Source organism: Pleurodeles waltl, chromosome 7, assembly GCF_031143425.1.
Source record: "Pleurodeles waltl isolate 20211129_DDA chromosome 7, aPleWal1.hap1.20221129, whole genome shotgun sequence".
In the NCBI taxonomy this organism is placed as follows: Eukaryota; Metazoa; Chordata; class Amphibia; order Caudata; family Salamandridae; genus Pleurodeles; species Pleurodeles waltl.
In genome coordinates this window covers 613,344,239-613,371,900 of record NC_090446.1, presented here as the reverse complement: position 1 = coordinate 613,371,900, position 27,662 = coordinate 613,344,239, and the positions used below count along the sequence as shown (strand labels likewise).

The 27,662-nt window shown below is 44.0% G+C and overlaps 1 protein-coding gene across 5 annotated transcripts in view; it reads right to left on the bottom strand.

Annotated features, from left to right (window-relative positions):
• Positions 1–27,662, bottom strand: part of RNF44 (ring finger protein 44) — a 186,633-nt gene that overhangs the window by 135,714 nt on the left and 23,257 nt on the right. For 4 of the 5 annotated variants that reach the window (XM_069244570.1, XM_069244567.1, XM_069244571.1 and 1 more), the window contains exons 2-3: positions 24,639–24,835; positions 23,018–23,231 (exon numbers count right to left, since the gene is read on the bottom strand). In XM_069244570.1, coding sequence (XP_069100671.1) covers positions 23,018–23,231; positions 24,639–24,745 — 321 coding nt within the window. In that variant the 5' untranslated portion in view covers positions 24,746–24,835. The remainder of the gene's footprint in view (positions 1–23,017; positions 23,232–24,638; positions 24,836–27,662) is intronic. The other variant, XM_069244572.1, reaches the window with a different exon arrangement.

Sequence of the window (27,662 nt, the reverse complement as noted above, 5' to 3'; positions counted from 1 at the left end):
CACACACATGTATATAGGTGCGGAGTTATTACAAATAACATAAATCTCCAATTACAAAGTCAATACCTTGTAATTTTGCCTAATAAAGTTTATCATAAGAAATACCAAATTCTTAAAATGAATACGCTCGTCCACTGGTTTTCCTGATATTTTACTTATTTTCCTGCCCATTCCTTAATGCGTATAAATGTGTGTATTTCCTGACCTCAATTATTTTGCTTACTCTGCTGCATTAACTGAAACAGAGACAACTTCCAGAACTGGACAATAGCTGACCGAGTCACCAGCGTGGTTGTAATACACATCAACACTTACTTTAAAAAAAAAAAAAAAAACAACATTAAAAGAACAAGTCACTCTGGGGGAAGCATAAACGGTAATAAGTAGCTTTACTTTTTACAATGTTATATGCACTAAAAAAAAAAAAAAAAAAAAAAGTTGATTGTGCAGTTGACAGTACCCTGAGAAAACATCACTCACGTGTATAGGCATACAAATTCCAAAACGTTGACAATTAAATATTGTACACTGGAAATGGGACTCATTCCATATTTATTGATTTGGACTGATTCAACATTATTACTTTTCAGCAACTATCTTAAATCACAAAAGGTGAATTCATGATAACTCACAGAAACCTTCTTACTTTTATTAGCCACATTGTTGGGACTCCATAATATATCATTTCAAGACTATGGCCTTTCCCTCTAGTTTAACAATCCGATTCCTACTGTAGCCTTTTAACTTGCATTACATTTTCCATAAATTTGAGACTTTTTTTTAAATAGGGTGACAAACAATATATGGTATTATGTAGGTTTATGAGTACAGATCAACCTGAGAGTTTATTTTAACCATCTAACATATCTCAGACATCGGGACATTCCATATTAGGGGCTGCCAGTTGTCTTGCATAATGGGCAATTAGCTAGCAGATTCGAGGTCAACTGACATTCTAGTAAACAACTCAGTCGACCTCAAAATCAATCTTCTGTGCCTGGCTTCAAAGGAGGATTTTCATCAGAAGAACTATGAAAGAAATCTCACAGTGAAATCAGCTAATTAATGTGAATCAGTGACATAAATTAATAAATAAACACATACATTTTCAGGTGCAGTTGTCCCTATGAAAAATGGGAAAGAACCACAAAGTGTGAATCTTGCAGATTCACCTACAAGGCATGCGGATTACTAGTCAGTCAATGTTGCTTTCACTAAAACAAACGCAATGAAATTGCAGTCAAAAATATTGGAATGAAGGACTAATGCTGTAAGAGTATTTTGTTGTTGAATAGCACACTTGTGGCCTTGCTTAAGTGAATTCTGCCAAGGTGCATCGCAGTATGAAATATGCCAGTTGTAGGAAATCTGCCTGTTCTGCGTGACCGCCATGTATTTTCCACCTTTGGTTGGACCCTATATTTTTGTGCCACTAGACCTCTCACCATCCCCCAAACATAGTTGAACTGACATATTCCTGATTGGTATAGCATACCTCCAAGTTTCTAGTATATGGCACAAACTGTATCCAGGATCAGAAGTTAAAGGTCACTAGTGGACTGCAGTACGTATTTGCCATTTACCACCGTGAAAAACATGGCTTCAGGCCTCCCACTGTATCCTGACTGACAGTTTACACTAATCCAACCTTTAAAAAACTCTCGACATGTTAAACCACCTGTTTAAATGTTAGTAAGTCAGCCCCACGTAGAAAGGGTGCATAGTATTTAAAAGTAGACACACAGAACTTTTATGTTAACACATTCTTGAAGTGACTAGAACACAAGTGATTTTTCACTTTGGTAGGCCTTGCCGTACTATCTAGAAAACCAGACTACTTTATCTTGGGATGGGACTAGCAAGAAAAGTAACTGAAAAACTGTATTTAATAATTGTTAAATAAATAAATGTAAAAATAAATTAAAAAAATAAAAAAACACGCACACATTGGTGAAGCTGTTTTTTTTTTAAAAATGAAATATTAAGCAACAGTAACTTTGAAAAAATGACCTTTTCCCTGCCTGAAGCGCATGGAAAGTAAATTTATATTTGGTCTCCCACTTTTGCCAGCCAGTAATTACCATTTGAATAGATAAGAAAAAGGGTGGAAAGTGCTTCCTAGGAAAAAAAACTAAGCTGACCTGAATGGGCTGCAAAAACAATTCTTGTATATCCACTGTCTGATTGCTGGAAATCCCTACTTTTGTTCTAGCAGCCTTTGGTCTTTGTTTACTTTGGGTGTAGCGACTGCCCCAAACTTGATTTTAGTATTAGATGTGGGAGGACACTGAGATTACCAGATTACCATAGTACACCCCTGTTCCCCCTTCCCAAATTTAAATTAAATGTGAAGACTTTTGACATACTGATAATGCCTTGAGTGGGTAGGGTTGGTCCCGGGATGTTTAACCCCACTAGCAAGGACATGCCCATGAGTCATTCCCACTCACTAGCTCCTGCCAGGCATAAATGTGGCACCTCCAAACACCCAATTCAGAATACGCCTGGACCTGAGGAAGAGCACAAGAGGGCTGGGCCTGCTGTTTGTGACCTGAGAATGCATAAAGGACTGGACCTGCTCCCTCTTGTACTCAGGACAAAGATGTGGGCTACAAGGGTCTTAAAGTGGCCTCATGTTCGAGCTACAGGGACACAACCAGCTACAAGAGACATTTTCTGCAACTGCTCACCTGGCTAGTTGCCAGTGCTGTTGGCCTCTGCAGGATATTCTGCAAATCTCTTAGTGTGTTCCCGGAGGTCACTGTGGGTGGGGGGGTTACAAGTGTACCCCTGTAGCGGATTGGAACTTAAAAGGACTAATGTCAGAAAGTAAAATCTTTTAACCAAGACGAACCTGGTTGGTGTATTCGACCTGCAGTCCATCGCAACTGGCCTCAAATTCCTCTTCGGTCCTGGTCTACCTCAACCATTAACTATCATTGGCACTTTGTGCTTCTTGGCACTATTTACACATAAGACTTTAAAAATGATATAATCAATTCCCTTTTATTGCTTTTTTCTGTTTATTCAATTTTAACCTATTTTTCCAATTTGATTTGGAATTCTTACTGTTTTGCATTTCAACTTTATTACTGTTTTGGTCTACATAAATACTTCACTAATTTCCCTAAATAAAGCCAGACTGCTCTGTGCCATAGGTACCAGTGGGGTGAGCTTAGGTTTATTTAGAAACTTTACTGGTTCACCCTGACAAGGTTGGAATTTATTTCTTGAAGTGGGTAGTCAGCAACTCCTACTAAATCTTATTTCTTACATGTGCCATTTAGTGTTTTCTCAGATCTTTGCAAGTTATTTTTCCTTCAATGAAGTGTTTTGAGTCATGTTGAATGGTGTGATTCCTCCCTTAGCTGGCAATGCTGTAGGCATCAACTCCATTGTTAGCTTGTTTTTTGCCCAGCAGGTGACCGCAACTATGGAGTCAAAGGTGAGGCAAAATGGTGACCATGCATTTAAGTGTTAAAGTTAAAGACGTCTGTAGCAAACAATAACTACCAGGGAGGTGTGTGGGTGCATGTGAATCTATAGAACTACACAATATGAACAGTTGCTTCTAGGGTAAGTACCATTATCCATTCATAGCATGTGTGGCTGTAGAGACACGTGCTCCGCAAAGACTGTAAAGCAGTACTCCCATAAGGCAGCTTTAGTGGATGATGCAGATGTCTGGACCAGGGTCAAAACTGTTTTATCAACTCTAGCGTGTGGGCCGACCAGAATATCCACACAGTAATGCTTCGTAAAAGTGTATGGAGTAGCCCAAGTAGATGTCATACAAATATAGGCTGTGTGAATGTTTCCTAAAAAGGACATGGTTGGCCCTTTCTTTGTAGTAGTGTGTGGCCTATGGAGCACTGTGGTGCGCACTTTTTGCTTTAAGGTAGTGTAGGAAGCTTGCCCTTTCTGTGGTATGGGAATACTGTGTAAAGGGTCTCGACATTTCCCAGTAAGTGGACAGGGCTTGCTATGCAATCCCAAAGTGGTCTGTTTAGGGGTAGTGTGTTCTAACAGTCATAGGCTTAACACAGAGTAGTGCAAGACATCTATAAATACACACAACAGTCAATAAATGACACACACAACTCAAGAAGGAGATCTATACTAAGGAGATCCAGAACAATGTATAAAAATAGGAAGTATCTTTATATATGTTTAGGCATCAGAGAAAAATCGTTCTCGTAAGTACGTTTTTAAATAGGAATTCTTTTCACTTAAAAAGGTGGACAATGTTCTGCAATGCTATATAAAGTTCTGCAGACAGGTGAAGTAGAGCAATTTCCAAGACCAATTTCCAAGAGTTAAGGTGAGTAGTGGACAAGGTCCAAGGCAGCATCAGCAGTACACCCTCACCAGCATGGAGGCAGCCGGGTGCAGAGTGCTAAACAGCATGGGTGCCCAGTGTGTTCCAATGGAGATCAGGCACTGAGAAAAAAAGGCTGCAGGCTCTGGCCGGGAGGTCAGTTGGGCTGAACCAACAGTGGGGTTCAGGCCTCGCAATGTTCAGGTGCAGGTAGGCACCTTTGGACCTCTTCTCCGTGGCTCAGTGGTGACTGGTGCAGACGTGTCCTTAGGTGTTGTGTTTCTTTTTGATTTTTTTTACTGCTTTCTTTACTGAAGCTGTTGCGGTGGAGGGGGGCTGCTTGCAGAGGCTGCAGGTGTCGTCGGGGAGTCCAGGAGGGGTGAAGCCACGATGGACTGAGTCTGGAGTGTTGGCACCGGTGGTCCACTTCAACCAACTGAGTTTTGGGTGGTTTAAGGGGCTTCAGAGTCCCTTCTTTTGGAGTCTGCTGGAGAACAGGTCCGCTGTTCACAGAAGGTCTTGAGTCTTTATTGAAGGTAGGCAGTCCTCCCGGGTTTCTGGACTCATCGCTGCAGGACTAGTCGACTTTGGCGCAGATTTCGATGAGGGATGCAGACAGGCTGGGAGGGATGGTACCATATCAGCTGCAACGTTTTCTCCTCTTCTGCTGTCACGGCTCTTCGGTGTCCTTGGTCTTCTTAGGTCACAGGATCTGCTCTGGTGCCGGGGTGCTCCCTTAAAAACTGAATTTAGAGCCTTTACGGGTATGTAGGGTAGTAGCCAAAGGGCTACAGACCCTTGGGGTCACTAAGCCTCCTATATGACCACTTCCTGTGGGAATTGGGCATAAACCTGTCCCAGAATTCCTGGGAATGTCATCACAAAGACGGCTACCTCTGAAATTTCATGTCCATCTCGAAGGAGCCCACTTGGGAGTGGTAATAGCCTGGAGGTGCCACGCCTACCCGACTAGCCAAATTTCCCAACTTGGGGGTGGGGTGTTGTCGCTCCCGTGAGGGGAGCCAGACTCGCATTTAAAAAAATGGCAGCACTTAGAGACTTGACGACTTAGAAAGGCTAATCAGCGGTCATCCTGCATTACACCCTCTTCCCGGGCAGATTTTTGTTCTGGGCCTTCTGAGTGCGGAAGGCTCTCGCCATAGGGGGCCAAAACAGTGTCTTGGGTGGCGTTAGAGATGTTTGATACCAAACCTCCCTATCTTTAGTGAAGCCATCATGTAGCTGGGGAACTCATATTGACCAGTGTCCAGCACACTTAAAACAGCTTCCCTGGCCACTTACAAAGACATAGCAGCAGCATATCTGCTCATGCAGATATGCCCTCGCACATGATATAATGCACCCTGCCTCAGGGCTATAAGGCCTGCTGTAGCGGTGACTTACATATATTGCATGCAGTGTTAAGGGACATGGCACCCGGACTGTGTGCTAAGTTGTGTTTTCACTTTTGTCTGCACATAGACACATATCCTGTAATGGCAGCCTGTCATGTGCTTGATGAGGAGTCCCTCAGAGTGGCACAATTCGTGCTGCAGCCCTTAGGAACCCTTTTTATCACCTAAAGCCCTAAGTAACAGGTGTACCATTTACTAGAGAGTTACAGAGGGTGCTGGACACACCCCTAGGTTGACCAGCTTGATGTGGACACAGCCTAGGAAATTTCGCCATCTTGTGTTTGGCTAGAATTTAGACACTCTGGACAGGGTGATGCCCACCCACTCTTAGGAAGTAGTCATCTAGAGGATGTAGTGACACCCCCTAACCCTCAATTGGCTACTACCTCTCACTCCTCTTAACGCCCCCTAAATTTAGTATTTAGGGGACTCCCTGATACCAGATCCTCAGATCTTCGCTGACACAAAGGAAGGAGTGGAGAAGAAGCCTGCTGAACCTGAGAACAGAGGAGCAAGACGGACTTGGAACCAACCCTGCCTGCTGCACCCAACCCTCGAGGAGCAACAGACCGGTCCTGCTGCTGCGGCCTCCAAGAAACTGGGAGAGCTGCCAGTGTTTTGCCAATTGAAGACTCCCTTGGAGCACAGGGGCTGTTTCCCTGCATCTGCAGGTACCCAAGAAAGAACTGCAAGGAAAACCGATGCCAGACATCACCAATGCACCCGAGCCACCTAGCCCGAGCTGAAGAGGACTTCATGACAGTGTCGGCAACCTGTTTCTGCAGATCCACCCCGCAACTGCAAGTGACCTGAAGAGAAAGACTGAATGCCTCAGGACATCGCTGCACTAGTCTTCCCCGGTGTAGGAAGTTGGCTCTGTATGTGCTATTTCAAAGTAAGGAATAGCATGCACAGAGTCCAAGGGTTCCCCCTAGAGGTAAAATAGTGGTAAAAAGAGATAATACTAATGCTCTATTTTGTGGTAGTGTGGTCGAGCAGTAGGCTTATCAAAGGAGTAGTGTTAAGCATTTGTTGTACATACACATAGACAATAAATGAGGTACACACACTCAGAGACAAATCCAGCCAATAGGTTTTGTATAGAAAAATATATTTTCTTAGTTTATTTTAAGAACCACAGGTTCAAATTTAACATGTAATATCTTGTTTGAAAGGTATTGCAGGTAAGTACATTAGGAACTTTGAATCATTTCAATTGCATGTATACTTTTCAAGTTATTCACAAATAGCTATTTTAAAAGTGGACACAGTGCAATTTTCACAGTTCCTGGGGGAGGTAAGTTTTTGTTAGTTTTACCAGGTAAGTAAGACACTTACAGGGTTCAGTTCTTGGTCCAAGGTAGCCCACCGTTGGGGGTTCAGAGCAACCCCAAAGTTACCACACCAGCAGCTCAGGGCCGGTCAGGTGCAGAGTTCAAAGTGGTGCCCAAAACGCATAGGCTTCAATGGAGAGAAGGGGGTGCCCCGGTTCCAGTCTGCCAGCAGGTAAGTACCCGCGTCTTCGGAGGGCAGACCAGGGGGGTTTTGTAGGGCACCGGGGGGGGACACAAGCCCACACAGAAATTTCACCCTCAGCGGCACGGGGGCGGCCGGGTGCAGTGTTAGAACAAGCGTCGGGTTCGCAATGGAAGTCAATGAGAGATCGAGGGATCTCTTCAGCGCTGCAGGCAGGCAAGGGGGGGCTTCCTCGGGGAAACCTCCACTTGGGCAAGGGAGAGGGACTCCTGGGGGTCACTTCTGCAGTGAAAGTCCGGTCCTTCAGGTCCTGGGGGCTGCGGGTGCAGGGTCTTTTCCAGGCGTCGGGACTTAGGTTTCAGAGAGTCGCGGTCAGGGGAAGCCTCGGGATTCCCTCTGCAGGCGGCGCTGTGGGGGCTCAGGTTTTGGTACTCACAGTCGTAGAGTAGTCCGGGGGTCCTCCCTGAGGTGTTGGTTCTCCACCAGCCGAGTCGGGGTCGCCGGGTGCAGTGTTGCAAGTCTCACGCTTCTTGCGGGGAGATTGCAGGGTTCTTTAAAGCTGCTCCTTTGGATAAAGTTGCAGTCTTTTTGGAGCAGGTCCGCTGTCCTCGGGAGTTTCTTGTCGTCGTCGAAGCAGGGCAGTCCTCAGAGGATGCAGAGGTCGCTGGTCCCTTTGGAAGGCGTCGCTGGAGCAGAGTTCTTTGGAAGGCAGGAGACAGGCCGGTGAGTTTCTGGAGCCAAGGCAGTTGTTGTCTTCTGGTCTTCCTCTGCAGGGGTTTTCAGCTAGGCAGTCCTTCTTGTTGTTGTTGCAGGAATCTAGTTTCTAGGTTCAGGGAGAGCCCTTAAATACTAAATTTAAGGGCGTGTTTAGGTCTGGGGGGTTAGTAGCCAATGGCTACTAGCCCTGAGGGTGGGTACACCCTCTTTGTGCCTCCTCCCAAGGGGAGGGGGTCACATTCCTATCCCTATTGGGGGAATCCTCCTTCTTCAAGATGGAGGATTTCTAAAAGTCAGAGGCACCTCAGCTCAGGACACCTTAGGGGCTGTCCTGACTGGCCAGTGACGACTCCTTGTTTTTCTCATTATCTCTCCTGGACTTGCCGCCAAAAGTGGGGGCTGGGTCCAGGAGGCGGGCATCTCCACTAGCTGGAGTGCCCTGGGGCATTGTAACACGAAGCTTGAGCCTTTGAAGCTCACTGCTAGGTGTTACAGTTCCTGCAGGGGGGAGGTGTGAAGCACCTCCACCCAGAGCAGGCTTTGTTTCTGTCCTCAGAGAGCACAAAGGCTATCACCGCATGAGGTCAGACACTCGTCTCTCAGCAGCCGGCTGGCACAGACCAGTCAGTCCTGCACTGAACAATTGGGTAAAATACAGGGGGTATCTCTAAGATGCCCTCTGTGTGCATTTTTTTAGAAATCCAACACTGGCATCAGTGTGGGTTTATTATTCTGAGAAGTTTGATACTAAACTTCCCAGTATTCAGTGTAGCCATTATGGAGCTGTGGAGTTCGTTTTTGACAGACTCCCAGCCCATATACTCTTATGGCTACCCTGCACTTACAATGTCTAAGGTTTTGCTTAGACACTGTAGGGGCATAGTGCTCATGCACATATGCCCTCACCTGTGGTATAGTGCACCCTGCCTTAGGGCTGTAAGGCCTACTAGAGGGGTGACTTACCTATGCCACAGGCAGTGGGAGGTTGGCATGGCACCCTGAGGGGAGTGCCATGTCGACTTAGTCATTTTCTCCCCATCAGTACACACAATCTGGCAAGCAGTGTGTCTGTGCTGAGTGAGGGGTCCCTAGGGTGGCATAAGACATGCTGCAGCCCTTAGAGACCTTCCCTGGCATCAGGGCCCTTGGTACCAGGGGTACCAGTTACAGGGGACTTACCTAGGTGCCAGGGTTGTGCCAATTGTGGAAACAATGGTACATTTTAGGTGAAAGAACACTGGTGCTGGGGCCTGGTTAGCAGGGTCCCAGCACACTTCTCAGTCAAGTCAGCATCAGTATCAGGCAAAAAGTGGGGGGTAACTGCAACAGGGAGCCATTTCTTTACACCCGGACTCAGGAGAAGGCGACCAAGAGTGTCCCCAACGTCTCTCAGCCTCGTGAGAACTGAGCCCACTTGTTGGCTTGGTCAGATGTGGACACACAGTCTACACCTGGAGGCTATTTCTGCAAGCCTCCATGCAACTGCGAGCAACTCCAGCACCAGACCCCAAGCCAGAAAACACCACTGCACCGGAGCCCCACAGCCAGAGAAGTGGACCAAAGGTGTCCCAACGTGCTCAAGGACCTCAAGGGTCGAGACCCCCAGTGGGTTCCCCCAGACTGACCTTCCAGTCCCAACTTGCAGCAACTTCCCGACCGGACCGTTTCCCATTGAAGTGAATGGGACACCTGACACCGTAACACACCTCTGCACCCGGACGCCCCAGTGCCCTCTTTGGTGACCTGCTTGTGTGGCCTTGAACCCTGCCCCATACTCCCCTTCAGTCTTGCAGAACAGACTTGTAAGTCACTAGGACGTGTCCAAATGCAGTACGTTTCAACCCCCCCCCGAAGGATAACACTACCGCACCCAAAAATTGCACTAAGTTTCAACTTTTAAAAACTCTAAAAATCTACATCTCGAAAAGTATTTACCTGATACTGTTTGTCTAAAATTGTATAAAAGTATGTTATTTTCATAAAGCGGTGTCTGATTTCTTTACTGAGTGTGTCACTTACTGTACGAGTGTGTGCCTTACATGCTTAGCAATACCCTCTGATATGCCTAACTGCTTGACCACACTACCAAAAAAAAGCTACTGGGATGTAATTTATGCCTCTGAGAGACATGTGGGGATTGCTTGGGCTCTTTGCACAATGTACCTCATTTTGGTCCACTGTATAGCTTCTTACATTTGGACATAAGAGCTCACTTTACATCTAAACTGTAAAGAGCTCTCTCTGTTACAGAGTTTTGTTGAAGTAAAAAAAAAAAAGACCGGTATGTCAACTATTTGAGTGAGATGGAAAGAAGAGACCACCTTGGCAAGAAACTTAGCGATGTTTGCGAGGACAACCCTAGCTGCATGAACCTGCATTATTGGTGCTTGTAAAGCAAGGACTTGTATTTCAGTTCTATATCTTAGTGAGGTGATAGCTAGGAGAAAAACTACTTGCCAGGAGGGGAACTGTAAGGGGCAGGAACGCAGTGGCTTGAACTGGGGACCCATGTGTCTTGTGAGGACAACATGGAAGTTCAAGAGAGGGGCAGGTGGAACTCTGGGTGGGGCAAGGCCTTCCATGAAGGCTTTAATAATGGGAATTCTAAAGAGTGGAGAATGTTGTCTATTTTGCTTATATGCTGCTAAAGCCAAGAGGTGTAGGTGAAGAAAAGTGTTCTGGAGCACTGGTTTAAAAGGGGTTCAAATATTCAACTGCAGAAAAGCAGGATCTTGTAGTGGGCATGCATGGTTCTTAAAGGATGCTCATGCATTCTTGCGGAAGACTTAAATAGGCAAACTGTAACCGTCAGGTGCAAAATTTAATCGATTACATTCTTTGGAGTTTGGTTGTCTGGCACACATGGGAGCAACTAGGATGAGGGTGAGATGCTGGTCATAGTTTATTTGTTATTTTTTTTAAACAGCAACAGAAGTGGGAGAGGAGGAAAAACGAAGGCAAATATCTCTGACCCATTCATCCACAGTGAACAGACCATGGACTGTAGGTGTGTAATTCAGGATGTCAAGTTTTGGCATTTTGTGCTTTTTTGGGTAGCTAACAGATCTATTTGTGTGAACCCCCAACATTGGAGTTATAGTAATAGGACTTCTAGGTGAAGTCTACACTTGTGGACTTATTGAAGGGTCCTTCTCAGCAGGTCCGACTCTGGAAACTACTCTGCAAGGAAGTGACTGTGATGATGTATCGCCCAATGCCAAATTTTCTGCGTGAGTGCTGAGAGCTATGGTGACCGAGTTCTGCCCCGTTTCTGCAGGAAGTATATGGCAGTCATTCATTCATTCAAGCTTTATTTCGGCAACAAATGCCATAAAAGCACTACATATACACAAATAAAACCATAATTTGTTGTACAACAACTAAGATAAAGTATAATCCTTGGAAAAGTAGATTCCAAATAACCAGAGCTCAAGGCGCCAAAAATCGCTCACTATGTGCTCAGTCAGCATATACATATGTCTTCATTACTCTTAAAAGTTTGTGGACCTACACCATAAAAGTGGGTGAAGCAGGGTTGTACTCTAGGTCATACAAATAAAAACAGTAAAACTTTACCAGGTAGGTTTAAATTGCTAAGAGAATTAAGTTCTTCTACCCTAAATAAGAGTATGACACCTAATAAAATACAAAAATATAAAACGAAAAGCTAAAAATAAGCAATATAAAAGAAACTAATTAAGAATCACAATCTGAGTCATTCTGGTAAAAGGAGTGTATTAACATTCAAAAATCTTACTCCGGTGTGCCATATTGCTGCTAAGAACTTTGCCACCGTGCACACCACAGGCCCGTGGGTACTTGTGTTCTGCAAATCCTAAAGGCCTGATACCCATGGTAATGCAGAGGGGTCTTATCCAAAGGGCCCTTTGCTTTTTATATACAGGACAACAGAATAGGACATGGCTGATTGATTCCCTAATGTTACACCCCATCGGGCCAAGATCTATTGGACTAGCAGCTTGCTTCCACCTGGGGGTAAGATCACGTATTGGTAAATATCCAATTCTAAATCTGGTGTAAAGTGCACATGCCACAGGATGCAAGATAAAATCAAAAAAGTGCTCAAACTCATAATGACACTTAAATGATTAAAACAAACTGTCTGACATACTACCAGATGGGACAGTATCTAATACTGACGTTTGCACACTCACCAAGTATGCATCCTTCAGATTCTGCAAGGCATTTTTTGGAAGATGCAAAAGATGCAACCAGTAGCAACCCAACCAAACCCAAGTTTAAAGAAACCGCTTTTTACATAGTTGCACAATGGGATTTGCTCAGCCTGGGAGTCTCTCAGGAACACTCCTAGCCATGTCCTATAAGGATTAAGGGCTTCCGTAGACCAGATCCGAATCCAGTTATGCAATGGTCTCAAAGCAGCGATTTCTGCAATAGAGTGCAGGTTCAGGTAGGGTAGGAGAACTCAACAGAACCTTTAAGAGGGCCTTAATGAAAGATATCTCTGCTCTTTCTATGTCATGGAGTTTACCATGGCCCCATAGCTCAGCCCCATACAAGGCTCCCCAATCTGGCTTGTATTTTGTAAATTTCTACCGCTGGAGTGATGGAAAAGATAGGCGTTCTAGCAGCAAATCTCAAAATGCCTCCTGACTTTTGTTTGAGGGACATGGTACATTTTGTCAAATGTGCAGACCATTTATGGGAATTCTCGAATCGGACTCCAAATAGTCGAAATTGATTATATGTTCAAAGACCTCGCCATCCAGCACTATGCTTTACTTTACTCTAAACTTCGGATCACAAATACCATACATTTGGTTTCAGTGCTGTTTATTTTAAGGCCGTGATCCCTGCAAAACCCTGAACATTTCTCCAGAAGCCTAGATAATCCAGAGGCAGTTTGCGATAAAAGTGGGGTATCATCAGCAAACACACACGGTGTCTTAATCCCACTCAATTTAGGAGCATCATTTAAACTATCAAATAGATACGGGATACAAGCATTTATAAAAAGTAAGCCCTGTCTAACACCTTTCTGTATGGGGAACTTGTCAGATAGTTCTCCATCCTTACCCACCTTACTCTAGCAAAACTCTTTGAATACAATTCCCTAATCAAGTAAAGCTGAGACACAGGGACTCCAATTTGCCTAAGATCTCCCATAGCTTGAGCCGGGTGACCAAATCAAAAGCGGATCTGAGATCTACAAAGGCGATGAAAAACAACCTACCGCCGTCCAGGTCCACCACTTTCCAGAAAGTGGAGCCCTTTTTTTTTTTTTTTTACTGTGGCAGTCTTCTGCCTAAAGCTCGCCTGCAAATGGCTTAGGACCCCGTTTCTCTTCTATCCAGGCTCTTAGCCTACCTAAAACCTGATGGGAAAATATCTTCTGGAGATTATCTAAAAGGCTGATCGGTCTGTAATTACCCAGAGACGATTTGAATAGGACAATTATTGCACCTTTCCAGGAGCGAGGGAGGACGTTAATCTCCAAGATGGCATTTAAAATTTGATTGATATAAGGGCCTCATAGTTTCAAATTATACTTGTACAGATCAGACGGTATCCTGTTTAACCCAGGAGCCTTCTTTGGTTTTTGGGCCATAATGGCTGCCTCCGTTTCTTTTCCAGTGAACGGGATGATACCACCTGCCCCATCAAACTTATCCAGGCTCTCTATCAGCTAAGGAAACAAACTCCTGACTGTAAAGTTTGGTAAAATATAAAATCCATTTTTTTGCAGGGATGTGGAAGTCAGGCCTAGTACTCAAGTTGTGTCCATTTTGGGAAACCAGGGACCAGAACCGCTTTACTTTGGAACCCTTGGCTACTATCAGCAATTCTTGCCATATATCCTTCGCCCACTGCACCCTACTGAACTGGATTTCCAAGATTATTGCTGGTCTATCTTGCTGCCCAACAGCTTCCAGAAGGCCACACTTGGCCCTCCTACAAGCGTTGTTAAACCATCTATTTTGTTTATGCACTCTAAGCCTCTCGCTTCCTCTGCTCTTCCTAATAAAGAGGGCCTTCAGGGAAGCAAAAAGCTCAGCATGTTTTGCCATAATCTGGTCTGAAGAGTAAAGATTGGAAGCAAGGGCAAATGTATAACTGGAGACTAAGTAGTGCATTCTGGCGACCAATACACCTGTGTTCGTGAAAGCTTTCCATCTTAATTAACGCTGGTTATTTGCCACCAACAGGGGGAGCATATTCTCCTGTTCTCGTTGGTTTATCCCAGGATCAGAAAACCACCTCTCCCACTCTAGAATAAGGGGAAAACGATCACTATAGCGTTGCTCTCCCACCTTGAGGTCCTAGTTCCCTACCAGATCCTAACATTAACGAGCAAATAATCAATCAGGCTACTATAAGACCCTCTGGGAAAGGTGGGGCAAGTTGGAGTGTCTAAGGAAATTCGCCCATTCCCTGGCCGTAGGCCATACGACAGCATTAGGTCAATAACCTGCAACGCCCATGAACTAGACGTAGGCCGATTCCTCGACATGGAAAAATATGAAATTCCCCATTTTGCATCCTCTTCCTGGGTTAGCTCAGCAAAGAGAGAATTAGGCTTTAAGAAAGCATTAAAGTCACCAGCTATGATGACAAAATGCGAGGGAAGTAGTTGTGCCACAAGGGTATTTAGCAAAGAGATTGTTTCTGAGGTTTTACTAGGGGGACCTGGTCTAGTATAGATACGGCAGTCATACTATCTGTTTAGTATATTGTAGTCGTACTATCTGTTTTTAGGATGACTTCTCTGCCCTGAATGTTGTGAAAGGTAGGTAAAAATCCAGGCATTGTGGTTAACTGGTCGCTCCAGCAGCTGGCATTCCACATCAAAGACCCTGACTGTCATGTGCTGAATTGGACCTCACTGCCAACGAGATGCGTCCCTGGTGATGGTCACTGCCATGCTACAGATTATTGCGGTTCCACAGCTGGAGATAAAGAGGAGTGCTGACCCTTATCCACACTAGGTTGTGTAGATGATCCTATGCTTAGGACTCCTGAGAGGCATTCCTGCACTGGGGGTATGTGCAATCCGGCATGGGGAACTAAGGCAGTGCAGGAAGCCATCATTCCTAAAAGGCACATCACAGTTTTTACTTGAACATATAATAGCTGCTAGAACGCTAGTACTCTTTTTTTTTTACTGGTTGGTTTGCCCCTTCCCCTTTGTCGTACTGAGTGCTGTCTCTATTAAGGGCAGTATTTGGAGGTTCTGCAGTTCAGACTTGGTGGTGTTTTTTTTAATCCCCAAGCTGTGATGCAGAGATAGCAATGTGAATGTGTGCTAAGCATTGATGTATGCTTGCCCTTTTGATCATCCTGTCGTCTAGCCATGTGCGCCCCCTTCGGAGGTAAATTGCTACCACAGTTAAGCATTTTGCAAACACTCTTGAAGGGCAGCACATTGTATTGGCAGTGTTGTTTACTTACTACGAAGCACAGATAGCAACAGTAAGTGGGACAAATTGGTACATGGAAGACAGCATTCTTCAGAACTATAATGGTCATAAAGTCACCTTACTGTAGTAATGGAATAACATCATATAGTGCTGGCATACTGAAATGTAGAGAGAGGTTGAGTTGTCTGACCGAGCGCTCAGTCTTGGTGATGATGAAGTATAGGGAATAAACCCTTGTTCCTTGATGTGGAGGCCGCACCAACTTTATAGGCCCTTTGAGTATGAGTGTCGGAACCTCTTTGTGCAGAAGGTGGTGGTGTTCCTAGGGTTAGGGAGTGTGAACGTGGTGGGGTGTTTGGTGTAGTTGAGAAGCTCTAGGCAATAACTGATTGTTGGGAGAACCCACTTGTCCGAGGTGATTTCCTTCCAGCGTTGAAGGAAATCTTGCGGCCTCCCCCAGAACAGGTGACCTTGGTTCAACTCCTGGATTGCAGATTTCAAAAGAACCTCCTGGAATTTGCCACCCATAAACTTATATCTGTGCCCTGTTTTAGGTATTTTATCAGTATCTTAACAGAATACGGTTTGAAGAGATTTTCTTTATCAAATGGTATGTTAAACAGATGTTGCTGGACCTCAGGCTTAAAACTGGATATGCAAAAGGCATGAGTGATGAAGGAGTATGATGGAGGCATTCACATCAGGCAGCAGTATCAGGAGCGTCCAGAGCAAAACGCATAGTGGGGTTGAGATGGTCGTTCCTTCCTCAAGAATTTCCTTCCCCGCTTTCTAAATTGTTCAAGAAGATGCTGAAGGAGCTCCTACATCTCGTCCCTCTGCACCCTATTACAGCATGCAAGGAGGCCTATAAAATTGGGAATGCACCAGTGCGTGGCCACCCAAGACTTCTACTCTTATGCTTGCTGCATCAATTTATTTATTTTCTTCGTCAGGGGGTGTGGCATCACTTACAGCTTATGTAGATACCTGCTTCTGTGTGATGTGCACCACCAGAGAGTCAGGAGTTACATGCCCCCTAATGTAAATGGGATAAGATGGAGAGGGCTTGAATTGCTTTTTTACTCTGGGTGCAACAATCTTGGCCTTGACTGGCTCTGCAAAGTTATCGGGCTGGCTTCAACAACCCCTTGACTATTAGAAGAAACTGAATGTAACACTCAAATTTTGAGTGTGTTTTGAAGAGGTCTTCTTTCTGCTCAGATGTGACGAGCATATCTACTTTATGGTAGGAAGCTGCGCATTGTATTGACCTGTGGTAGGTGATAGTGTCCACCTGGACGGACCCCTTATAGAGACATGATCTAGATTGTGTTCTCCAGTGGGTCACTATTAATCCTCCCATGAGCTGTCCCTAGGATGAGGAGTCCTCAATCTTCTGGAGGGGTGTATGGGATCCCCTGGTCAGAGTATGAATGTGGTGACCTACCCACACGAGTATGACAGAGGAGGCGGAAGAGATGGGGGTATTTAGGGGGGGGGGGAGAGGTGGAGGAAGAGTACCTCTTTAGGGCAGGTATGGCTCCAAAGGAGTGGGTGGAGCAAGTTCTTCAAAAGCAAGCTGCCTTTAGCAATGTATCTGAAGCCTCCAGACAGGTGATGGTGGTGGGGTGAGTAGGGATCTTTGGGAGTAATTTATCCTGTGTGGGGGATTAATGAATAACCACTTTTTTGTTTTGGTAGAGATACTTGTGTAGCTTTTCGAGGAGGACCTCTAGGTTGTCTGAGCTAGCTGTGGAAGCAGATCAACGACATTGCTGTTTTCTATATAAAACAAGGAGCATCCATCAATGACACCTTTGACTTTGAAGGGAGAAGATGCTCCTCAGTGCCAGAAGGTGTTTTCGGACCTGAAGGACGATTGGAGTCGAAAATGGATCACTAAAAGCATGTTAACCCAATGTCTTGCCTTGATGCTGACCAGAGCCTGAAGGCGATGCCCAGATGGGGGAAATTTCTTATACACAGTATGGATGCCCTACTCTCGAGGGCAGCACCTGGCTCCAAGTGCAGTCTCATATGAGACTTGTGATGTGCCTGAACTACAGCCATGCTCACAAGTTTGGGTGTAGTCTTCATAAGAGGCCTCAACTCAGCCGAAGTGGATGGCATCTCTCCTTCCTCATCATCATTGGCATGGGATGTACTGGAGCCAAGGACCTCTTGGCTGGGTTGGTGAAAGGGAACGGCCAAAGTCTCTATGTCTTTCTCATCGTCATCTGAGGGGTCAAGTTCCTCAAAATATATCCAGAGTTTTTCCTGCTGGTTGTCTCTGCATCCTGACGTGGGCCTAATGCTGTCTCTGTGATTAGGAGGGTCTTCTTACACCAAAAAACGAGATAAGGCGCATACAGTGTGTCGTTATGGTTTTGGAACAGACCGAGATTACATACGCTGTGGAAATCAACACAGTGATAGTTATCGTGGCATCGTTGACACTTCCCGAATCACAGCCATTCCACCACCAACTACACATGGACTTTGTCTGACACAGAAGAAGAAAGATTGCGGACAAGTGGCACCAGATGGGCGTGGGTGCCTTGAGGATCAGGGACCATTAGTTGCTCCACAGTCTCTTAAATATGTTAGAATGGAAAGATAGGAAGCAATACTCTGTACAAAGAAATTCTTTCTTGGGAGTGGAGATGAACTATAAGGACTGAAAGGCGAACATGTTGAATCTGGAGTCCCATCAGTACTTGACCAAACCATATGGCTGTAAAAAATAATTTAACAATGGAATGGATGTGCATGCACATTACCTACTTGGGGAGGAGTCACACCATACCTTGTGACTCAAAACACTTCTTCTAGCCAACACTAAATGGCACGAATATGCAGAGCATGTGTATTTACAGCCACATGTGCTACAGACATATTTTCATTTTTCAGATGTGAGTTCTTGAATCTTGCAGATTATTCCAACTGTCCAAAACCAATATTAAAATCTTTCTTTTTATATCAACATAAGGATCATCAAATATACCTTCCACATTTTCCCTAGGATCTCATCGCAAAAATTTAAATCTGTTGATTCTTAGACATTCTAAAATTGCTCTCAATGGTCCACATTCTTCTGAGGTAATGCTCCTTATGACTAACAGTCACAGAATGCCCTTGACTGCTTCAACATAATAAAATCTCACCTGTAACCCATGGTTCATATCCCCATATCTAAAACAGAAACGTGTTTGGTAAACAAGTCTCTTACAGGAACCTTAGACAACACCAGACCTAAGTAGGGGCCCAGTTTGTAAAGTCACAAAAGAGGAGCCACAGCATATGTCTTTGCATTACTGCATATTTATGTAGTTCAAGAATTTACAGAAGTAGACCAGGAAATCGTACTTGTGAACTGCGTGGAGTATGCATGTGATTTGCTCATGTGAAAATCTGTTGAGCGTTTACAAGCTCACTTTTCCCTTTAACCCAATCCCTGGAAGAAGTAAATGTCCATCCTTTCTCAGTATTGAAAAAGATTAGAAAATAGCTGGTGGAAACCCTTAAAATATGCAAGTTAGTAGGTTTGCACAAACTCAAAAGGGCATTCCAACCCTGGCACTATTGCTTACCGCTACCTCCAGCCCCAGTAGGTAGATCTGCAGAAAGGTGGCAAAATAAGGCAATTGCTAGTATTCAAACCTTACTACAGTATTAGCCCTGTCATAATAAGAGAGGCCATTATCAGAGCTCTTATATAATGAGATTGCTGCCATAATTTGTTGCCCCACTACACAGCAACAAAGGGGAAAGTATTATTAATATTTTTTTTTTAACAGGACAAGTAGATTTATGAAGCAACCTGTCCCATGGACAAATAGCTATTTTAGTAAATTCCACACCCCTGCATTAATTAGGAGAACTTGCATTTATTTTGCATTTAAAGGTGTGTGTTATTTTCTGTCCAGGTACATGAATTTCAAAAGACCAACAGAATAGTTACAGATGATTCTGTTTAGTAATGTCTTTACCCTGCCTTCACTCTCATTCCACTCAAGATCACAGTACTCATCCATTTTTTATGCATTTCAGCCACTGACAAGGTCCTATTTGAGAAGAGAGGAACTTTTGTTGAGCTCTTTAAATACATTCCATTGCCCATATCCAAAACATCAGCGGTCGTCTTTGGAAAGTCTCTAAGGACTTTCCTTAGAAAAATCGGCTACTTTGTGCTCCATAGCAATGTGTATTTGCCCTAGTTTACATGAAAAAAAAATATAATAATAATAATAATAATAATAATAATAGAGTGTGGGGCAGTTCCATGGCTCTTGAGAAACTCTTCAGGAAACTACACACAGGCCTGTCTTCCTCGCTCTCCCCAATCCAGAAAAGTAGGTCACATCGGGCAGCCGGGTGCAATGGTGCAGTTCAGCGTCGGGTGTCCCTTGTAAGTCTATTGGGATTGGTCCGGTCACAAAGATGCTGCAGCAGTGGACTAAGAGTCCACTCCAGGTGAACCAACATGGCGTTTCAGTTCTTGCGATGCTCAGGACATAGGGACACCATTGGTCATGTTTTCCTTGTCCGGGGCATCCAGGTGCCGAAGACTGTTGGGTCTCCATCAAATGAGGTGGTCACGGTGAGGGACAGTCTGCAGACTCCGACATGAAGTCTACAGTGGGCGAACTCAAGGTGGGTTTAGTCTCTGGAGGGCCTGGGAACCACGTTGACACAGTTGGCTCACTTCAACTTGGGCTAGGCAACTTGGGTGCAGCCGTGATGTCTGGAGTCTGGTTTTTGGCAGTCCTGGTCCTCAGTTCTTTTTTGGTTTGCCTGCACATGCAGGGGGAGCAGCTCCTCTGCTCCAAGGGAGTTGGTCTTTACAATTTGCAAAGCACTGGCATCTCTCTCTGTTTGGTCGATGCTGCAGCGGCAGGACAGGTCAGTTGCTCCTCAAGGGTTGGGTGCAGCCATCAGGGTTGGTAACAAGTCCACTATGCTCCCCAGTTCTCGGTTCTAGAGGCTTCTTGTCCACTCCTTTTGTGTCCAGTGAAGATATGTTTTCCTGGTATCAGGGGTTCCCTAAAATACTCAATTTAGGGGGTGTTAAGGGGAGTGAAGGGCTGTAGCCAATATGTTACTTACCCTTGGGGTCACTATGCCCTCTAGGTGACCACTTCCTTTGGGAAGTGTGAATCACCCTGTCCCAGAATTACTAATTCCACCACACACAGGATGGAGAATTGCTAATGCTGTGTTTATTTCAGGGTGGTCACCCTAGGCGCCTGTCCAGATTAGAAATGCAACACACCTCCTGCATAGCTAAATTTCCCACCTGTCCTGGTGCCAGATGGGCCCTGTGGAAGGAAAGGGTTTTTTGGGGGGGAATTCGGCATTTTCCTCTAAGGAACACCATATATGCGTCCCAAAGGAGGTGGGCTTCTTTGAAGCCTCCTGCCTTAGAATGCAGACTTGCAGGTCATCCTGTTGGGAGGAGTGTGTAACACCCCTTTCAGAGCAGGCTTTGTTCCGACCTTCAGGAGAGCAAAGGCCCTCACCCTTGGAGGGGGGTGGGTCAGAATCTTGTCTGTTGGTGGCAGGTTGGCTAGAACTAGTCAGTGAGCCCACTAACATTGGTGGGTTTTCAGAGGGCATCTTAGATGCATATATTAATAAATCCACCACTGGAATCAGTGAGGATTTATTAATATGAGATATTCAATTTAAAAAAAAATCCCTCTTTTTAGTGAAGCCATCATGTAGCTGGGGAATTCGTATTGACCAGTGTCCAGCACATGTATTTAAAATAGTTTCCCCTTCACTTACAATGTCTAAGAATTAACAAACATATATAGGGGAATATCTGCTGTTGCAGATATGTCCACACATATAATATAACGAACTCTGCCTTAGGGATGCACTGCAACCAGGACCCAGCTTACTAGAGGAAACAAAGGCAGAAGGCCTCAGATTTTGCATGGTTTTAAAAATAAATAAGGAGCTATTCTGCTGTGTCATTCCTCCTGTAAGGACTTCAAGGTAGATGAGGATATTATTCACAGGAGTCACTGTGGAAGGAAATCATTTTGGAGAACTTGGGCAAGTCCATTTTATCATATAGTTGGTGTTTCCCTGGCAATCCTGATTGTGAGCAGAGAAGTGGATACAGACCACGTGAAATGGCGATCTTAGAGACCGTTGACACTGATCTGGAATGGCAGGAACATAGATGTAGCTTGGTTCATAACGTTGATGCCACTCAGGACCTCAGATAGCAGCTGGCTGAAATCCCAGAACAACTTCAAAGATGCATTCCCTTTTTCTCTGTGGTGAAATCCACCAGTGCATGTTTTAAAAGAATTCTTAAGAGAAATCTTGTATACCTCAGAAGATTTCACAAGCCTTTTATTTTCATACAAATATCCACCTTCACTTATCAACATTCCTGTGTATTGTCTATACCCTCTTCACTATATTCCTCACCATTAGACCACAGAAGGATTATGGCTTGCCTGAAGAACGCTGGATCAATATTCAGGTTCAGGCACAGAGTCAGCTCAGAGGTAAAAGAATCTTCAACTATATTAATTTTATCCTTAAAAGTGTCAAAGGATTCACTGAAAGTTCTTTTTAAGCTGGGTTTTACACGGACTAAGGATATTACAGACATGGAATCAAACAGGTTTCTGAAGCTAGATAATGTTAATACCAAGGGCAGTCATAGATTTGTGAACTGAGTAAAGTGGCAGCATAAGAAGTGCATTTCAAATGAGCAGTGCTAATATTGTAAAGAAAAGGAACAAGAGAAAGTGCAGTTTAACAACTAGAAGGTAATCGTGGACAAGAAAAATATGCAAAAAGGTATCAGGTTGATGTTTTGAGAGAAATGGAGGGGAACTGCACTGCTTCCTATTGGGTCAATGTTGCCATATTTAGTTGAAGCATCCATTAAAAACTGCATCAATAACTATGCACGTAACAAAATCATCTCTTCCTCAACCAGTATCAAAGTGTTAGGACCTGCCCTAAATATCCATTAGCAGCCTGCCTTATCCTTGTTAAACAAACTGCTAATGCTGCTAATTTGATCTGGAATAAGATGTCTCCTTTGCAGTAGCTCTCGATAGCCAAAGCTGAAATAATGGCATGCTCACTCTCTGGGAGCTTTGTATTTTAGTGTGACTTCCCTCGGGGGGGTTCCTTCTCAAAAGAACAAAGACAGGTTTCAGCCACCCGAACTACAACTTTCAAGACGAAATTGTGCAATGAGGACAATATGTTGGGCAGTTTATGCAGTTTCAATGCACACAGGTTAAAGCGAAGATGGTACTTTTGCAACACTGTAACCACCAAAGTGGTTAGTAACAAACCTCTGTAATGCCTATGACTTGGACTTAGGGTGCATTACACTCTTCAGGTCTAGTAAAATGCCTGATGTTTTTCACTCATATTATTTCAACCCTAACTACCCAGGGATCCTACCTCTCCAAGGTGCCCTGCTGTTTCTAGGTGCAGGTTTCGTCTCCCAAGAGCAGCCAGACTTCAAACAAAGCATGCACAGTATGAAAATTACATATTTCAAACCAATGTCCACTTGCAACTACAAACACTAAACAGTTCATCATAATCTAGCAGCATTGCAGGTGCCCAGCTGAACTTCCCTCGTACAACACGCCCAAATCAGCTATTCAATACCTAATTTTGCATTTTCACCAATGACATCAACTCACCTGTTCATGGAGGTCCACCATGAATGGGCTCTGCTGTGGTGGGTGAGTGGCTGAGTGAAGCATTCGTGGGAGAGTGCTGGTGGGAGCAAAGGCTCGATGCTCATCTACTGAAAGCAGCCGCTGGGTAAAGACTGGGTGCAGAAAGCTTTCATCCTGGGCAAAGAGTCCCTGCAGAGGTCGATCACGTCGTCCCCACTGACGTCTTGCTGGAGGGCTGTGCCACCACAAGATAAATAAATTAATAAAAAGAGGTGAAGGAAGAAGGAGAAAGGACAACTTCTACTGTTACACGAGAAAACTAACTTTTATTCAGTTGGCCTTAAATTCATGAGCCTTCAGTCTCAATCTATCAGAAGTGAAGTCCTGTGGACCACAACAGTAGCTTGTTGCCCTTCAACTAAAAGAAAATCAGAATACTTGAATATTGTTTGTTACATGGCCAAAAGGATAGAAAGGCTGAGATTAAAATTGCAAACCAGTAGGAAGGGAAAAAGAACACCTCTGAGTGTGTTTTCTTTAAGCATCTGGTGTGGCATCATGCTACTTCTGTGACCAGATGTTGACCCTTCCTTGCAACAACTTATGATTTGAAGCAGTTCACTCTGTCCCATTATTTATATAGACATGGATTTTGTTTATGTATGCATTGTGGGTGCAGAAAACAATCACCACATGCCACAAGGACAGCATACTGCTGTTAAAGAATGAACTCCAAATGCACACAGAGAGTTAAATGGTTAATAGCCGTTTACTATATGCAATCTAATAAGATTTAACTTTGAAGCGGGTTCAACACTGATAAAATAAAGCAAAGCAAAAGAGTGCCCAAATCATTTGGGTCCCTTAGGTTGAAAGCCCTTATTTATTACTTATGATGCAAACTTAAACGTTTTCTCTTCAAAACAAACTTTGTAATTCCCTATAAAAGGTCGTCAGAATACGTTAAGAAAATTGATCTTCCCCAAACAACTCCATTTGTTTCTTGCAAAACAATTTTGAAGTAATGCAGGTGGTAATAAAAATGGATGTTAATACACCACTTCACCGTGACCTTTTCTGCAGAAAGACACCCCCCCCCCACTTACGCCATTCCCAGGATGTAACATGACACACTACTCAACAACTACCATTGGATCTACAGGCGCAATAGAAAGTACTACCTGACAGGGGTAGACAATAGATTAAAATATAGATGCAATAAAGATATTTCCTTTGAACACCCTGGCAGCCAGGGAATGACTGAGGCACTGAAGTGCCTCACGATAACAGCACTGACAATAATGATCACAAAAAGTGACAAAGACAAAAAAAACAACAAAAAAAAGAAATGCACGGGACTGACTACGCATTAAAAAAGAAGAAAAAAAAGCCTGCACCAATTATCAGTTGCTTTTGGGCCTGGCGTACTGAACTCAGCAGAAGGCCAAGGTGCAGGACGGATTAGGAATGTTTGCCATAGAGACCCTAAAAAAAAAAAATTCATCCTCAGGATCTGCTCTCCAAACTTGTCAAATCACAACCATTTAGCATCAGACACAACTTTGAGAGCCCAGGCCAGCGAGTGAACAATATCATAATGTATCAGGGGTGACAGTGTCACGGCTAATTGAGGGTTCCATACCTTCGCCTGAGATGTGCAGGGGTGCTGCAGGATCCCCCTGAGAATCGCCGGTGGTTAAAGGGGGCTGAGGGAGGCCGCCTATTCACTGCCAGTTCCCATGGTCGCATTGGTGACGTCGGGGAGGTGGAAAGGCGCACTGGTCCTCAGCTTCCGAGTGTTGACCAGACACCGGTACTTCGGATGTGCTCACCTTTGCCCTGTTAGGATCGAAAACCAGTGACACTCAACCTCATGGCGAGAGTCTCATAGCTCCGAGCGAGCAAAAATTGTTAAGAGAACAAAAGTCCTATACAGTGAAGGGTCTCATGCAACTCAGTATTTTAACATACACTCAAAGAGTCTTAGAGACCTGACTCAGTGATCATAAATAGCGCCTATACGTCTTACACCTCAATATATGTCCAATAAAGTAGGTTTAGCACCACGAGGAGCTAGAGTGCAAATGGAGACGGACAGTTCTGGAACACTAGGGTTGGTTAAGGTAAGCAACCACAAATCAGGTGTACAAAACCATATGCCTCAAAGATCAGTTAGCAAAAGTTCTGCTCATGATCACCTGTTTCAGATTCTCATTGGGCCATACTCAGACTCAAGGGTGTTGAACGGCTGTTCCACACTATACAAATACACTCAGCCCAGCTGCACACCTCTTATGAATTACACACTTCTCTTGAAATGCTGTCATTCTGGGACTAAATCAACATTTACAAATACCAGCTTTTCAGAAATTACGATCTATATATTTATGTGGGTCCTTTTCGTCAAAGAATAAGCTGGAGTATGAAGTGGGTGGAAGGCAGCATGTTTGAGAAAGAGGCTGTCTGAATGTGAGTGTGTGAGTGTATGTTCTATTTTTTTAACTAAGGAGACTTCTGTTCGTGAATATCGTGATTTGGAGTGGAAGGGACTTATGGTGAGCGGTACACTGATATGCTACAGCTTAATCAAATCACCACCATAGGCAGAGCATTTCAAATGATGGATAATGATAGGAAAACAAGAGAAAGCACAAGGTTATTTTAACAATTAGGAGGAGGTGGTGTACAGAGAAAAATATGCCAGGAGGAACTGGAGCGATGTTTTAAGAGATATGGAGGGGTCCTGGCTTGCTAACTATTTACACATCTATTGAAAACATTATTTTTAGATATTGGATCAAATACTATGCTCCCACAGGATTCAGCTCTTTAACAACCAATGTCAAACTGTTAGAACCAGCACTTAATACCCATGTGCTAGCATGCTATATCCCCATCAGACAGACAGACCCTTATGCAGCTACGTTGCTCTACAATAAGGAATCTCCTTTGCAGCAGCTCTTGATATCCCAAGTTGAAACACCGACATGTCCACTTTGTGAGACTGTTACTTTAGGTTGACCCCATGACGTGTTTTTTCTCAATAGGCTACAGAAGAATTAGTTCAGCCATAAAGGATTACAACTTCATGAGAAAGTCATGGCAGAAGGACGATATGCTGATCGGATATGCATGTGGAGGGGCAGTATGCTGGGGCATCGAGTTGGTGCACTCTATACTCTGTGCCTCGATATTGAGTGAGGCAGTCCACTAAGAAGTGCCATGTGAACCGAGAAAAATTAGAAGGATCTAGGTGGGGTTACCAGATATGCCAGGTCACTAACAAGGTGACTGAGGCTATCATCGTTTTATACAGCACAAATGCCTGGTTCTATCATGGCACCGACTTCTGCTGTAAGGAGGCTGCATGCACCATGATTCTTGTGTGCAATTGCATCTTGTGTATGTTCCCCCTGTCTGCCAATGTCATGGTCAGCAGGTGTGATTTTTACGTGCATCTCAATCAGCATATGCTACAATGAAAACATGCAATAAGAGTGTGGTGTATGGACAAAACCATTATGTTATTTTTTATAACAATGTCTGCTGGTGCCCCTAATGCCATATACCTCTAAAGCATGCCAGAACTTTCTAATGCGTCTTTTATTTACAGTTTCAGACTGAAAGCACCTTGTAGCAGGTAGCTAAATGAGTGCTGTTCCCTGGACAGCAAGCTTTGAGAATGGCTGGAACCACAGAACTTGGCTTTTAAATTGTGCCAATTTACCTAACATGACCCAACTTGAACTTGTTGAATTAACTGGCCGTTTTGAAAAAAAAATAGATGAACTACTTATTATTTACCCAAAGTCATCCCAAGTAAGAGATCTGATGACTTTGCAAGACATAATTGACACCCTTAAAGAAAGGTAGGTCACAGTCACCAATGTCCCTTTCACCCCAGCGAATCCTGTGCCAACTGGAAACACTTAAAAAGATTAGATTTATTTTGTGGCAAACAACGAACACAGGTACCGTTTCAGGACATTGTAAGGGAAGGGAGATTAATTTAGTACAGTTTAGATGAAATTATAATGTGTGATACGAACGGATAAAAAGCATGTTTTTTTAAAGAGAAAGATGATTTTAGCCTCCTAGTTCTCCAAGATCACTTAGCAGACCATTGAAACCGTGAATCACAACTACTTTCTGAAAATACTTAAAGGAGCAAGGGGCTTGAATCTCTCAGTCAATGCACCAAGGTGGACAATTCCATCTCCAACACAACAGAATTTACACCCTCAAGCCTCCATATTGGCACCCGCGCTCTTAATATGTATACAGAAATGTTTGCCCCATCCTAAAACATGCAAACAAAGTATAATTTCTTTATGGAGGACATGTAAGTCTACTTAAAAAGTTAATGTTAAACGAGATTCAAACATGAGCAGCTTGTCGCCTTCTGAGAAAAAAACAACAACAAAAACAACAAAAAAAACAGACTTTCTCCTCATTTCACCACCAGCTGCAATATTCTGGTACAAAACATGCTCGAAGAAAGAGCAGTTCTTAACAGCAACTCAGTGTAGGAAGTTGGCTCTGTATGTGCTATTTCAAAGTAAGGAATAGCATGCACAGAGTCCAAGGGTTCCCCTTAGAGGTAAAATAGTGGTAAAAATAGATAATACTAATGCTCTATTTTGTGGTAGTGTGGTCGAGCAGTAGG